Here is a 16,171-nt window from a genome sequence, read left to right as displayed (position 1 = left end):
TCCAACAATGTTCGTCGGTTTCAAAAATGTTAAAAAAATATTCATGAGTTTGAAAAAAATTTCACAAATTTCAAAAGCAGTTCTTGTATTCAAAAAAAGTTCACACTTTAAAAAATGTTTGCAATTTGCAAAAACAAAATCATGAATTCAGAAATTGTTCATCATTTTTAAAAAAAATATGTATTTTAGATATTGTTTAGTTTGGAAAAGGAAAAATGAAAATGAAAAAGAAGAAAAAAATAAAAGAGAAAGAAAAAGAAAAACTAAAAAGAAAGAGGTAAAAAGGTAAAAACATAAAAGAAAAAGGAAAAAAGAACCAGAGAAAAAGCAACGAAAAAAGAATAAGGAAATCTGGTTCAGGGAAGGTTCTAGAAACTTCTCAAAGTCGGTGGAGAAAAACCCAAAATAGGCCGGCCTACACTGAAGACGAGGCGCGCGGGGTTGGTGTTTTGATCGTTATTCCCCAACCTATGCGGGGATAGCATCCGCCCACACACACACCCCACTTATGTGAGCTCAGAATATTTGCTCAAAACAAAATTAAAAGTGAGCCCAACAGGGCCACAGCCCTCAATGTCGCTGCGTCAGGGACACACGTGTCGACGCCTTAGGCTTCTCTCCCTCCCGCATAGACGCACTGCCGCCTCAACCCGGCAATCCGACCCATGGGCACCCGACCCGAATGGGTAGGGTATGGGTCAGCATATTCACCCATGGGTTAGCCCGATGGATAACCCAGGTAGGGTATGGGCATGAGGTCCTGCCCGTGGGTCACTCGATGGGTCGCCCGATTAGCTGACATGTGGGCCCTTTATATTTAAATAAATAGTAGTAGTAGCTTCCCAGTCCAGCTTTGCCTGCCAGCCCACCGTCCCCGGCCCAGTCCAGTAAGTCAGCACATTAGGTTTTACGAGCAGAGAAGCCATGTCCCCAAAAAAAAATCGAGCAGAGAAGCCAACCGAACCTAGCCGCCGCACTCTCGTCCTCTCCCATCCTCAAGCCGCCGCCGCCGCCCACTGTCCCGCGCGGCCACGCCGCCGACTTAAACCCTGCTCCCCCCTTCTCGCGCCGCCACCACTGCAAAACCCTAGCTCCGACGACCCGCCGCCGACGCGCAACGCCATGGCTCTGTCGCAGGGGCCCAAGAACAACTACCGCTGCGACCGCTCGCTGCAGCAGTTCTACACGGGCGGGCCCTTCGCCGTCGGGCGCGCCCCCCGCGGCGAGGGCGAGGGCGACGCCGAGGAGGCGTTCCTCGCGTGCGCCTGCGGCAGCGAGCTGCGCGTGGTGTCCGCCGCCGACGCCTCCGCCATAGGGGAGCCCATCGACGGCGACTCCGAGGCCGTCACGGGGATCGCGCTGTCCCCCGACTCCCGCCTGCTCTTTGCTGCTGGCCACAGCAAGCTTATCAGGGTCTGGGACCTCGCGTCTCGCACTTGCATCCGCAGCTGGAAGGTAGGTGCTTTTTCTAATCTTCGTCTCTTCTCTGGTGACAGAATGGAGGATTTACACATATAAATGTCAACATCTTCTGCAGCTATAAATTTTTCATTTGAGCGTATTAGTACTGCCTTCTTTTTGTTCCTCAATATCCGAGGTATGCTCATTTGTTTTTTGTTATGACTTAACAGGGACATGATGGTCCTGTTATGGCCATGTCATGCCATGCTTCTGGTGGGTTGCTTGCAACCGCCGGAGCAGACAAGAAGGTTTGCGTGTGGGATGTGGATGGTGGGTTTTGCACACATTTCTTTAGAGGTCATACAGGTGTTGTGACGACCATAATGTTCCACAGAGATCCAAAGCGCCTTCTGGTGAGTATGATTTTGGAGATAAATTACTTACATGTGAAGAAAACATGATCAATTGAAATCAAACTTTTTTCTTCTTGGTGCAAGTAACTCAGTATTAGCCCCACTGAGCTGTTGTTGGTTTTTGTGATACATGCCTTCTATTTCTCATTGCATTCATGGTATTTGTAGCCTCATTATTTTCTCGATGTCTAGTTATTTTCAGGAAGTGATGATGGCACAGTGCGCGTTTGGAACCTTGAAAGCAAAAAATGCATTGCGGTGCTTAACGCACATTTTTCAACAGTGACTTCGTTGGCATTATCAGAAGACGGGCTAACATTGCTCAGTGCAGGAAGGGATAAGGTATAGCGGGAGGATTGAAATCTGGCTTAAATTTCCCCTATGTTTATAAGTTGATTTTTCATATTTATGTGTGTGCTAGTTTATACTTTGATGATGCATGAGTTCCATTGGTTTGTCATTGCTAGACACTGGAAAAGCTGGGGTTTGAAATTGATTGCAACAGTCATAAAATAGATGATCTTCATGGCCTCATGGTGGATGGGGCTAGTTACGATCATGCTTTTTATTTATCTAGACTAGATACTTTTTAATGGCTAGCATTCCGATATTCATCAGTATAAAAATTGTAAATTTGCAATGCATATTTCTGTCCTGAGCTACCAACATTTTGAGTGGATGAAACGTCTGTAGGTTGTGAATGTGTGGGATCTTCGGAAGTACGCCTCAAAGAAGACAATACCAGCATATGAAATGATAGAAGGTGTTTCCTTCATTGGACCAGGGAGCGGCATCTTGGCTTGTTTGGGTGTCGAAGCGGCAAAGTTGAAGGAAAAAACGGATGGTTATTTTCTTACGGTTGGTGAACGTGGAATCGTGCGCATATGGTGCTTGGAAAGGTACATTGATCTTGCATATACAGTTCTTAAATACTTCATTCTTGTCCATCTAGAATGCATTTCTCAATTGCTTTTCTGGTTATTCCACAGCGCTGTCTGCGTGTTTGAGCAGCAGTCATCTGATGTAACCATCAACTCAGAAAACGAGGAATCTAGAAGGGGCTTTACAGCTACTAATATGTTGCCAGATGATCAAGGAATTCTATGTGTCACTGCTGATCAACAATTTTTGTTCTATTCTTGTACAAGAACTGATGAAGGGACTTTCCAGTTGAACCTATATAAACGTCTAATAGGTTATAATGACGAGATTCTTGATTTGAAGTTTGTTGGGGAAGATGAACAATATCTTGCCGTAGCCACTAACTTGGAGCAGGTGCGTGAATAGTTTTATATTACAGTTCTTGTGGACTTTTTGTAACCAATTTCTCACACCATTTCCTGCATTTGCAGGTCCGTGTTTATGACGTTGCATCAATGTCATGTTCTTATGTGCTGGCGGGTCACACTGAAATTGTTGTTTGCCTTGATACCTGTGTGTCTGCTTCTGGGAAGACACTTGTTGTAACTGGGAGCAAAGATAATACTGTAAGTGTGATTTCCTGCCTAAAGATATTGCTGAATTAACATACATTTTTTGTGGGTTAACTATTATTACTCCTTTGTCATTCTTCCCATTTTGGATGTAACATTTGGTATCTCGCAGGTAAGATTGTGGGATATGGAAAAGAGAAGCTGTATTGGTACTGGTAAAGGCCATCTAGGAGCTATTGGTTGTGTTGCTTTCTCAAAGAAGTCAAAGAACTTTTTTGTTAGTGGTAGCAGGTTAGTTTGAAAATCATAACTGTTCCATTTCAGAGCTGAGTGATATTCAATTCCTCAATGATCAATTGTGACTCTTCTTCTAGACGTATAGACGTATAGTTATCTGTCAGTCTTGAGCGGGTGGGTGGATTTTGCATGTCTATGGGCGGGTAGTTTTTCTAAGGAAATTGACTTGGCCTTTTTATATCGAGTTATTGTATGTAGCAGTGTAGGCATTGAACTGCCCAATTAGTCAACTAGCCATGGGAATATATGTCGGCAACTCGAGACTGTCTTGGTGATTCGTTCATTGGTACTAGAGAACCTCACTAGTTTTACTTGTGGATGCAAACATGTCGAAGTGAACCAATGCTCAAGTCCAAATTCTGGAACGAGTGGAACTATTCAACACTTTCAGTCTTTCTTCACCGCAGTTTCTTACAAGAATGATAGTTTCCTTGTCCATTTCCCTCTATCCGTTTGCTAATGTTCTTCTAAAATAAGTCTTGCCTTATCATTAGTGACCGAACAATCAAGGTTTGGACCTGGGATGATACACTCATTGATGCTGGCGGTGAAGTTCCTCTCAAAGCAAAGGCTGGTGTAGCTGCACATGATAAAGATATTAATTCTCTGTCTGTCTCACCTAATGACGGCCTTGTTTGCAGTGGTTCGGAGGTGAGACTGAGTATATGCTACTTATCTTGAAGTTCCTTTTGACTTGCCTCATTGAACTGTCAGATCTCACTACCATGATTCTGTAGGACCGAACTGCAAGCATATGGAAACTCCCTAACCTAGTGTCATCGGTTGTCCTTAAAGGGCATAAAAGGGGCATTTGGTCAGTTGAGTTTTCCCCTGTTGAACAATGTGTCATAACATCATCTGGTGACAAAACTGTCAAAATATGGCATGTTGCTGATGGCTCATGCCTGAAGACATTTGAGGGTCATACATCAAGTGTTTTAAGAGCTTCATTCCTTTCACGTGGAACTCAGTTTGTTTCTTGTGGTAATAAGAAATAAACACGTTTTATTATTATTTTTAGGGTGTTGGGTGGTGGCACTGACTCCCTTGTTGTGATGTCCTTGCTTTAGGAAGCGATGGTCTAGTGAAGCTATGGACGATAAAGACGAATGAGTGCATTGCTACGTATGACAAGCACGATGGGAAGGTATCTAGCTCTGCTCTATTTATCATCTGTAATCTGAGCTCAGTAGATCATCCACATTTTATGATGTTGCAATCTTTATGGGGCATTGGCAGCTAAAACACTATGTTGACCTGCTGTTAGCAGTTTGTAAGAGAGTTTAGTAATGAACCTGACTTGTGTTCAGTCAAACAGAAACTGCCGGTGTTCCGTTTCATTAGAGAGATAGTGTGCAGTTTCGCTGTGCGATTCATCAGCCTCGTCATTTGCTATCATTTTTTTTTGTTAATTTACGACTTACTTAGCTTTACTAAGCAGTTCATCTTTTGACAAAATGTATGATTTTATGAAAACTTTCTAATATCCACCTTACTATCTAACATAAACTTTGGAAAGTTAGTTCATTAGTAAATTCCGAATACTATGTTTAGGCAATACATGTATTTTTCGTTTGCTGAATGCTTAGTAAGGATTCCCCAACTGACTGTCAGTTATTCAACAGATTTGGGCACTGGCTGTTGGCAAGAGAACTGAAATGCTTGCTACTGGCGGAACTGATTCTGATCTTAACCTTTGGCACGATTGCACGATGGAAGATAAGCAGGAGGATTTCCTTAAGAAGGCAAGTGCAATATTCTACTATACCTTCAGGATAAAAAAGCTTTGCATGCGAGATGCTTGTCTTTGTATAGTTTCTTTGGCAAACAACACCGGATACATCTTTTTTTTCCAGAATATAAAAACACTGGAAACATGATCGTTGGTTCTTATAAATGGATGTAACCTTGAATCCATTAAACAATTGCAGTCAGTGGTCTGGTAATTGGATCCTGACTTCTGTCATTTGTTTTATGTATTTACCATATTCTCGAGTCTTGATGGATGCCATTTTCCGTACATGTTTCCTTCTGTGAGTGCCTATGGCTCCTTGGATCTATGTACAATGCTTATCTGCATTCACCATTGTTGCAGGAGGAGGAAGTTTTAAGAGGCCAGGAATTGGAAAATGCAGTGTCAGATTCTGACTATACAAGAGCAATACAACTCGCATTTGAGCTTAGAAGACCACGCAGGCTTCTTGAGTTATTCTCACAGCTTTGCAGGTACTTGTCTTTGAAGGTGGTCAGGTCACTTTGCTTTTTCTTCTATAAAATTTGATATATTATTGGCTGTGCAGGAAAGCTGATCCAGAGGACCCTATAGAAAAAGCCCTTGTTGGTCTCCCAAAGGAAGGGCTTCGCGTGCTTCTTGAGTATATACGTGAATGGAACACAAAGCCCAAGTTTTGTCATGTTGCACAGTTTGTACTTTTTCGGGTGTTGAGGAGCTTGCCTCCCACTGATATCCTGGAGGTAATTACTTTTCGCTTTCTGAAGAGTTGTATTGATGATAATCTATGACAAACTGTTAGACTTTTCCTGAGATAATTTCGTTGGTTTGTGCAGATAAAAGGCATCAGTGAGCTCCTCGAGGGCCTCATTCCATATTCGCAAAGGCACTTCAGCAGAGTCGATAGACTAGTACGCAGCACGTTTTTATTGGACTACACCTTGGCCCGAATGTCTGTCGTAGACCCAGACGTAGATGCGGGCACAACCAAAGACTCGTCAATGAACAATGTTGAGATGGCGCCAGCAGAGCCTGCACAGGACACCCCGGAGAAGCCGGGCAGGAAGAGAAAATCCAGCAAAACAACAAGCCAATCAAGCAAGAAAAGTAGTAAGAAGGTGAAGGCTTCTTCGAGCGCTGTTGTTTCTGTTGAGGCGTAAACAGTTAACACTGACCGGTTCTCTCTTCGCACCACCAATTTTGTAGCTGCTGCCTGTGGAATCATGTTTATTTTGCTTCATGACAAACCCTGTACAGAATGTATTATTTGCCGAGTCGAAAAGACATCAGGCGTGTACGAGTAATCCGTTAAATTTTTCCGATGGAATTCATAGCTAAGCTTTTGTTTCAGAAATCGACGCGGGCCATCTTATCCGCTGGGTTGGTTTGCCGCCTTGATTGTCTTCCACGGAGGCAGTGCCCCCAGCCACAAAGTTGCTTGCTCCACTTGCAATTGTTGGATCTGCGATCTGACTGCTATAGAACTTACAGGTGTACTGAAGGATATTCATCAAGAGCAGCTAAATCATTTCATATATGAAGTGAAAATCAAGAATTACTGGCATTAAGGTAATCAGTGAAAGCACATACCTGAACAAAATTTGAAGCAACCAATTGGCGCCACAATCTTCACTTGTACAGATTACAGATAACTGGTGCCGCAATCTTCACTTGTACAAATTACAGATAAACCTGGTTTCTTAAATTATAATAGACACATCAAATTATACTACAAATTATAACTGAAATTAGTGGTCATCTTCACTTGTACTGAAATAAGTGCATGTTAAAGTCATCTTCACTTGTACTGCAAATTAGAACTGGAATTTTATGTATCAAATTAAGAATCAACCACACGTGTCATGCAGATTAGTGGTCACTCCCATCACCTGAGTAACAGACACATCATTTTGCAGTCACCTTGGTAGATGACAGATGAAAAAAGATGGTACAAACGACTCCACCAGCAGCCTTCGGACCCGGCAGACACCGGCGCCATTCTCAAATTAATGTCCATACGAACATGATTGATTTATCTCACCAATATAGTAGAATGAAATGTAAGTATCGTCTTTGCACGAAGCCCTCGTCCTTCTAATGCAAATGTTCTGTGAAATATAGCATACAGTGGCGGAGCTTCGTGGGGGCCAAAGGGGCTATTGCCTCCCCTACTCTATAGCAACTCTTGTGTATCCCTAATTATTAGGCTTAAATATCAAAGATTTCTCTGAGTTCATGCATGACTTATCTTCTTCGCCCCCCTCAACTCTGATTAGCCCCCTCAATAATCTTCATCAAGCTCCACCACTGATAACATACATTCACAAAAAAAAAAACCCCCACAAATCCTGCTTCCTTCTCAGGTAAAGCTCCGTTCTCCTTCTGCTTTACCTGCAAAAGTGTCAATCATGTTATATATACTCCAGCAAAATCACTGCGTTGCTAATAATAGACTTACATATTGCAAGAGCGAGCTTGGGAAAAAGTTGAGAGAAGTGTCGTCATTATGAACATCAGTCAACGTATCTATGGATTGGTTCTTTTATTGAGGAGACACCCGCTGCGCTCTATGGCCTTCCAACCCTCCTTGCTCCCTTCTGTATATTGTCGAGGAAGCAAGGCCCACGGAGCCCCATCTGCGTGGTGGACTGCATCTGCATCATCTGCCCGCCATCTTCCTCCCATCATCTGCCTGTCCTCACACGGTGTGAGTAAACCTGGGAATAGGACAGGAGGAGAGACAAAAAAAACCCGACAAAGGTGGGAGGTGGGACGAAAACACCCGAGACGGGGACTATCAACCGCTCCATTAAGAACAGATATAAGTCTGCCTATATCACATCTAGATGCGATATAATACCTCACATCTAAATACGATGTCAGCACCACATTGTTTTTTGTTGTTTGGTCGATTTTAATTTGCCAGACCCCGAAACTAAAAACCAGCTCGCCCTGCGTCCTCCTTGATGGCCAGCCTATACGCAAATCTGGTCACTAGTTCCCTAAAAGAAAAATCTGGTAGCTAGCTACCCGTTAAAAAAGCTGATCGCTAGTGCTAACATCGATTTGAGATTTTGCGTCTAATCGTTATACCTTTCTTTACAAGTACTCCCTCCGTAAAGAAATATAAGCGTGTTTAGATCACTAAAGTAGTAATCTAAACATTTTTATATTTCTTTACAGAGGGAATACATCTCCCATCGCTAGCTTCTAGGCTACCAACATTTTTTTTGCCTTTTGGTTTTTGCGTTTTTCACTCCTATTATTTTATAATTAGTTTTTAGTAAGGAACAAAGTTTGATCAAAACATATTTCAAAAAACATGTTCATGAATTACATAATTTTGTAAAATTATAAAAAATGTTAACGAATACCCAAAAAATTCTAATATATGGTGAACAATCCTTGAATATATGATGATCATTTTCTGAATACATACAATTATTTGCAAATATACAGAGAACACTCTTTTTGATATACGGTGAACTTTTTTATATATGATAAACTAAAAGCAAACTTTTTTATATACACTAAACTAAAAGCAAACAGGAAAAAACAAAAAAAAATTGAGAAAACCAAATAGAGAAACTAGATAAATAAGAAGAGAACAAAAAGTGAACACATTTTGGTTTGTTTTTAAAAATATGATAAATACAATTTTTATTATAAAAATGAACAAATTAACATATTTGGAACATTTATTGAAACTTGTGAATTTATAAAGAAAAAAAGAATCATAAAAATGAGAACAATTTTTAAAAAAGGGAAAACTTAAAAGCACACGAAAACCATTGAAGAAAAATGATAAATAAAAAATAAAAAACATGAAGAAAACAAAACAAAAAATGTATCCTAGCTACTTGGGCCGGCTCATCGGCAGTTTGTTCGCTGACGAGGGCGGACTTGCAGCTAGGACAAAAAAAGGTCGGACCCCTAGTGGCAAGTCGAGGGTGGACTCTCAATTGGGAATAAAAAAGGTCGGACCCTAGTTGCGAGTTGAGTTTTGACTTGCAAGTGGGACCAAAAAGGTTGGGCCCTAGTTTGTGAGTCGAGGGTGGAGTTGCAACTGGGACAAGAAAAGGTCGAGCCCCAATTGCGAGTCGACGGTGGAGTTGCAATTGGGAAAATAATTCGAGTCCCAATTGCAAATCGAGGGTGGACTCGCAACTCGGAGTAAAAAAGGTCAGGACTCAGTTGCAAGTCGAGGACGGACTTGCAACTCGGACAAAAAAGGTTGAGCCCTAGTTCAAGTCGAGGATGGACTTGCAACTCGAACAAAAAAGATTGGCCCCCAGTTGTGAGTCGAGAGTGGACTTGTAACTCGGATAAAAAAGGTTGGGCCCTAGTTGTGAGTAAAGGGTGGGCTTGCAATTCGGATAAAAAAGGTTGGGCCCTGGTTGCGAGTAAATGGTGGATTTGCAACTCAGACAAAAAAGGTTGGTTCCCAGTTGCGAGTCGAGGGTGGTCTTGCAACTTGGAGAAAAAAATCCACCCCCATTTTGTGTCGAGAGTGAACTTAGAACTAGGACAAAAATGATTGAGGCCCAGTTAAGAATCGAGGGTGGACTTTAATTGGGACAAAACAGGCTGGAGCCCCGTCGCGAGTCAAGGGTAGTCTTGCAATTAGGACCAAAAGTGTCGAGACCCGGTTGCAAGTCGTGAGTGCAATTGCAACCGGGAAAAAAAGGTCAGGTCCCAGTTGTGACTTGAGAGTGGACTTGGATCTCGGACAAAAAAGGTCGGACCCCAGTTGGGTGGACTTGCAACTGGGACAAAAAAATTTCAGGTCCTAGTTACAAGTCAAGATGGCAAAATTCCTCGTGGGGACGGGTACCCGCGGGGATTTACCCGTCATGGAGCGGGAATGGGGGACAAATTAGCCCCATGGGTATTCTCTGGTGGGTACCCGTTAGTCTCGCGGGGCGGGAATGGGTATAAAATTCTCCCCGTGGGGACTCCATGGATACCCGAAAACTATGCCATTCGTACTACAAATGCAGAATATATAGATTAATACCTAGATATTTCACACAATCATTTTTCTCCACCTCTCCCAACGACCATGTCTTCTTCAATCTCACCTATCCTAGTGAGCTTTGAAATCCCCATGGATACCCGACGGGTACCGGGTACCCGATATTAACGGGGATGGGGGGCGTTTTGTCCCTGCAATGCTTCACGGGGATCGCTGGTATGGGGATTGGCGGGGATCTGGGCGGGGATGGTGGAGCCATCCCCGGTCATCCCCTTCCCCGTTGCCACCTTGAGTTACAAGTCGAGGGGGTATTGCAGCTGGGACAACAAATTTCGGGACCCAATTACGAGTCAATGGTGCACTTGCAACTAGAAAAAATAAGTTGGACCCAGTCGCGAGTCGATGATGGACTTGCAACCAGGGGAAGAAAAGGTCGGGTCGCAGTTGCTGGTTGAGAGTGAACTTGCAACTCGAACAAAAAATGTTGGACTCAAGTTGCGAGTCGAGGACGTACTTGCAACTGGGACAAAAAAGCTCAGACCTCAATTGGTAGTCGAGCATTGACAAAAGCGGAGCCGAACAGGCCTAGGCCAACAACAAGATACATAATAAACAAACAACAACAAACGAGGTGGAAGGTAGAGAGAGCGCTTGCATGAAAATTATGGGAACTAAATTAAACAGTGAATTTTAAAAAAATATAAAATTTTAAAAATCATGGATTTAAAAAGACCTAAAATGTAAAAAAAATATAAGTTTAAAAACCGAAGTAAAATAAATGAAAAAACAAATAAGGAAAAACAAACAAACCTTATAGCAAACTATTCTCCCACAATGATGCACTTAGATGTGAGGTACTATTTCACATCTCTGAATGTGAAATAGCAAACCCGTAAAAATATTGGAAGTTTTATATTTATCCTAAGTCAAACTTCCTTAAGTTTGACTATGGAAACATTTATAATATCCACAACTTCAAAAGAAAAATGAAAATATATTTTATGATAAATCTAATGAAACTAATTTGATGTTGGGATATACTCCCTCCGTCCGGAAATACTTGTCGGAGGAATGAATGTATCTATACGCATTTTAGTTCTAGATACATCCATTTTTATGCATTTCTTCGACAAGTATTTTTGGACGGAGGGAGTACTTTACTTGTGGATGTTTGTATGTTATTTATAGACTTTATCAAATCTACATAATTTTTTGTTAGGACAAAACTGAAACTACGAATATTTTGACAAGAGATGGTTGCGTGCTTGAGAAGGGAGTGTGGAGGAGCTAATCGGCAGTAAACTCACCCTGAAGTTACGTGCATACTATGCAAATGAGACTATGATATATACTCCTCCATCAAAAAAGAAAACTATAAAGATTTCATTATGTTTTGGTTGGGGTGTGCCTGTTCCAAACAATAGTGCAACGCTTGGAAGACACATGAGGACCCATGCAGCAAGCTACATTTTATAGGTCCTCCCCAAAAAAATTAAATTAATATCATAGTGTGGATCCGAAGATCCACGTATCAGATATTAAACTGACAAGAACAGATACTACATTTGATCTTAGCCAAGAGGCCGAGAAAGGTATATACCCTAAATCGTGCCCTTGGCTCCCTTTTTATTTGTTCCTGAACCGCCTCAGGTATCCGGGCACGCGATGTGGGATTAATTCCAGACGAGTCAAAGGCTCTTTTCTGTTTTCACAATCTGTATACAGAGCTGCGTTTGTTTGCCCGCTCAACCAGCGCTGCGGGCCGGGGTAGGTTTTTCCTTCGATCAGCAAGGGCGTGACGGCCCACATGCTCCATGGCCCAATCAGTCGTCGCTAAGATGGTCTTAATCTATATTTATATTACTATTAAACAATCAAACAAATTTTTTTTAAGCACATCCCACAAACCGTACACAGATCCAATACCATCACACGATTAGGTCCACTAAAATAAATCTAACGTTAGCCTTAACCTAAATCATTTTCTGTGTGCACTTAGCAATTTACATTGACTGACCGTACTCCACCGTGGAGAAAAATATGAAACTCCACGCCTGCGCAATTAGGAAACTAATAATCACGGGTACATCCTGTTCTAGGAAACTAAATCAGAGTGCATCCATCCTATTAGGAAACTAATCTCAGACAAATTTATCTTATTAAAAAACTTATCTCGGACGCATCCATCCTATTAGGAAGCTAATCGCGAGCCGCATGCCGCCATCATGCACACTAGCTACGATGGGGAAGCGCGAGGAGCTTGGTCTTCCTCCGGGAACACACGTGCTGTCGCCGCCATCGTCTTCTGCCTGGACGCCAGGCGCTCTTCTGCCGCTACTGCGACAACTCCATCCACGTCCAGGGCATGCTCCCTGGCAACCATCAGCATCCACGTCGACTTCAGCTCCGTTCGCAACACCCACGTCGACAACAACCCACCACTGACGTCCTCCAAGTCCAAGCCGCCAACTACCGTCGTCCCTAGGGCGACACCGGTCTCGGCCGTGGCGCAGGAGGTGCCGTCATTGTCGTTCCTGCCGTCGTCCTACTGGGCCGTCGAGGACCTCCTGCAGTTCTTCCTACGTGCACAGTCGAGGGCACCTAAGGTCTATCACAAATCAATCAGGTGAACCTTTAATTCGATTTGGGGGTATTATGCAATTTGCACGACTAATACTGCATTTTTGGCACTTGGAGGTGGGTTAGAAATTTTTGATCTGCAATTTCATCTATCAACCAATCTTCCTCTGATGCATTCAAGAAATAAAAAAACGGGAAATGAACAAAGTGCTATTCCAGAGTTTAATTAATCATTTGATAATTCATTTGGGAAATACATGTGATATGGAGCATGAAAATCATTCTCATATATACTCTCTCTGTCCCAAAAGATAAGTCTTTTTAGAGATTTCCATGTGGACTACATACGGAGTAAAATGAGTGAAACTACATTCTAAAATATGTCTCTATACATTCTTATATAGTCTGTATTAAAATCTCTAAAAAGACATATTTTGGAACGAAGCGAGTAGATATAGGAAGAATGGGACTGATTGTAAGAGTGTGTTTGTTTAGACCTGTATACTTACAATGCGATTCCCATTTAGACCAAGATTAGAATTTGACTACATGTATAAGTTTGACTGGTTGAGAAATTTGAATTCACTGTCTCTCATAAAGTGTATGTTCAGTGGGTGCACGTGCATTACATATTAAATAAGAATCGTGGGGCTTTAAGCAATCTAGAATTATAGATTTGGGATTATCTTAGGTTGCCGATTGCTGTACTGAAAATGTGTAATTAGATATGGCACGTACATAAGAATGCAGCAATCTTGTCTTACAAAGTAGGATCAAGAGGAATACTGAAGAAGTCAAGATGCAGAGTCTCTATTTCCCATGATTACTTCTCATGTTCATGTCGGCTTCCTTGGGCTTTACTTCGTACGACCATAAGCATTAAACTCGACCGTATCAAGAGGTAATGTCATCCCCTTGATTAGAATTGCCTTATTTGTGCTATTTGATCAATGTGTGTTTTACGTATGACGTTGCTTTACCTGGAATTAAGGTGGGTTGCGCCTGCCTAGGCACTAGCTCCAGGGATATGTTGGAAATTAGAATATATGATTCATTCTTAGAGAAAACTTTACACACGTCGCTTTAACATAATTGCATAGCAATCCAGTAAATTATGTAAGATTCAGTAGGAGGCAAGATATTGTAGATGTACTACTATTTCAGTTACATGATTCTATACATCTAAAACGGCTTAAGTGACTCTGTTACTGTTGTTAGAGAATATATCTCACTGTTCTGCAAAGGTGTGCAATCTCTACCGCGTTTCAATAAAGAGAATTTACCATACATAAGGACCAATGAAGAAACTAATCTGGCTGAGTTCCAATAAATAGATCATTTGAAGGATCTGTCCTAATACAGTTGTCGTATATTGATACAGAGAAATCATATAAACTGTATTCAGTTGGATTTATTTTGTTTCATGACAGAGAAACCATATACCTCCTTTCGTTATTTTGGCGCATATATTTATTCTTATATACTTGTGCAATTTCAAATGATCCAATATATCTGCAGTCATCAAACTTGAAGACATAATGTTTAAGGCCTTATTTGGACCGCCTCTCTTTCTTTGTCTGTGCGCCTCTTTCCTCCAATAATAATAATGAATAACTTTTTCCGGATCAGGTATTACACTGTTACAAATGTATGCTGAAGCTACTCCTTACGACAAGGAAAAAGAGGATGAATGCTTTCTATCTTCACCAGTTTTTTAGCATGTTCCAAATTGTTGGCTCTTTTTTATTTGAGGATTCCTCATGTTTTTTTGTAATTTAGTCTATACTACTATTAAACAATCAAGGAAAATATGAAACTCCACGCCTGGGCAATTAGGAAACTAATAATCACAGATAAATCCTATTCTAGGAAACTAAATCAGAGTGCATCCATCCTATTAGGAAACTAATCTCAGACAAATCCATCTTATTAAAAAACTTATCTCGGACGCATCCATCCCATTAGGAAGCTAAGCGCGAGCCGCCTGCCGCCATCATGCATACTAGCTACGATGGGGGAAGCGCGAGGAGCTTGGTCTTCCTCCGGGAACACACGTGCTGTCGCCATCATCGTCTTCTGCCTGGACGCCAGGCGCTCTTCTGCCGCTACTGCGACGACTCCATCCACGTCCAGTGAAGGAAATATGCCCTAGAGACAATAATAAAGTTATTATTTATTTCCTTATATCATGATAAATGTTTATTATTCATGCTCGAATTGTATTAACCGGAAACATAATACATGTGTGAATACATAGACAAACAGATTGTCACTACTATGCCTCTACTTGACTAGCTCGTTGATCAAAGATGGTTATGTTTCCTAACCATAGACATGAGTTGTCATTTGATTAACGGGATCACATCATTAGGAGAATGATGTGATTGACATGACCCATTCCGTTAGCTTAGCACACGATCGTTTAGTACATTGCTATTGCTTTCTTCATGACTTATACATGTTCCTATGACTATGAGATTATGCAACTCCCGTTTACCGAATGAACACTTTGTGTGCTACCAAACGTCACAACGTAACTGGGTGATTATAAAGGTGCTCTACAGGTGTCTCCAAAGGTACTTGTTGGGTTGGCGTATTTCGAGATTGAAGGAAATATGCCCTAGAGGCAATAATAAAGTTATTATTTATTTCCTCATATCATGATAAATGTTTATTATTCATGCTAGAATTGTATTAACCGGAAACATGATACATGTGTGAATACATAGACAAACTTAATGTCACTAGTGTGCCTCTACTTGATTAGCTCATTAATCAAAGATGGTTATGTTTACTAACCATAGACATGTGTTGTCATTTGATTAAAGAGATCACATCATTAGGAGAATGATGTGATTGACTTGACCCATTCCGCTAGCCTAGCACTTGATCGTTTAGTATGTTGCTATTGCTTTCTTCATGACTTATACAAAGTTCCTACAACTATGAGATTATGCAACTCCCGTTTACCGTAGGAACAGTTTGTGTGCTACCAAACGTCACAACGTAACTGGGTGATTATAAAGGAGCTCTACAGGTGTCTCGAAAGATAGATGTTGAGTTGGCGTATTTCGACATTAGGTTTTGTCACTCCGATTATCGGAGAGGTATCTCTGGGCCCTCTCGCTAATGCACATCACTATAAGCCTTGCAAGCAATGTGGCCAATGAGTTGGTTACGGAATGATGCATTACGTAACGAGTAAAGAGACTTGCTGGTAACGAGATTGAACTAGGTATTGGATACCGACGATCGAATCTCGGGCAAGTGACATACCGATGACAAAGGGAACAACGTATGTTGTTATGCGGTTTGACCGATAAAGATCTTCGTAGAATAT

General features: G+C 41.6%; 1 protein-coding gene and 1 non-coding gene across 2 annotated transcripts; one reads left to right on the top strand and one right to left on the bottom strand.

Annotated features, from left to right (window-relative positions):
• The first annotated feature begins 983 nt into the window (after positions 1–983).
• Positions 984–6,614, top strand: LOC119337544 (transducin beta-like protein 3). Its single transcript, XM_037609707.1, has 14 exons — positions 984–1,455; positions 1,632–1,814; positions 2,007–2,156; positions 2,508–2,713; positions 2,804–3,089; positions 3,167–3,301; positions 3,420–3,538; positions 4,039–4,195; positions 4,282–4,528; positions 4,615–4,691; positions 5,170–5,289; positions 5,640–5,770; positions 5,845–6,019; positions 6,113–6,614. The coding sequence occupies exons 1-14, from the start codon at positions 1,123–1,125 to the stop codon at positions 6,434–6,436; spliced, it is 2,643 nt and encodes an 880-aa protein (XP_037465604.1). The 5' UTR covers positions 984–1,122; the 3' UTR covers positions 6,437–6,614.
• A 5,034-nt stretch (positions 6,615–11,648) lies between these two features.
• On the bottom strand, positions 11,649–11,847 carry LOC119342274. The gene has a single exon (XR_005165507.1). It is a non-coding gene; the product is annotated as a U2 spliceosomal RNA (small nuclear RNA).
• Between the last annotated feature and the right edge of the window lie 4,324 nt (positions 11,848–16,171).

This window comes from Triticum dicoccoides, chromosome 7B (assembly GCF_002162155.2).
Source record: "Triticum dicoccoides isolate Atlit2015 ecotype Zavitan chromosome 7B, WEW_v2.0, whole genome shotgun sequence".
In the NCBI taxonomy this organism is placed as follows: Eukaryota; Viridiplantae; Streptophyta; class Magnoliopsida; order Poales; family Poaceae; genus Triticum; species Triticum dicoccoides.
The sequence above is the reverse complement of the archived record's forward strand: the minus strand, read 5'-3'. Positions and strand labels throughout refer to the sequence as shown.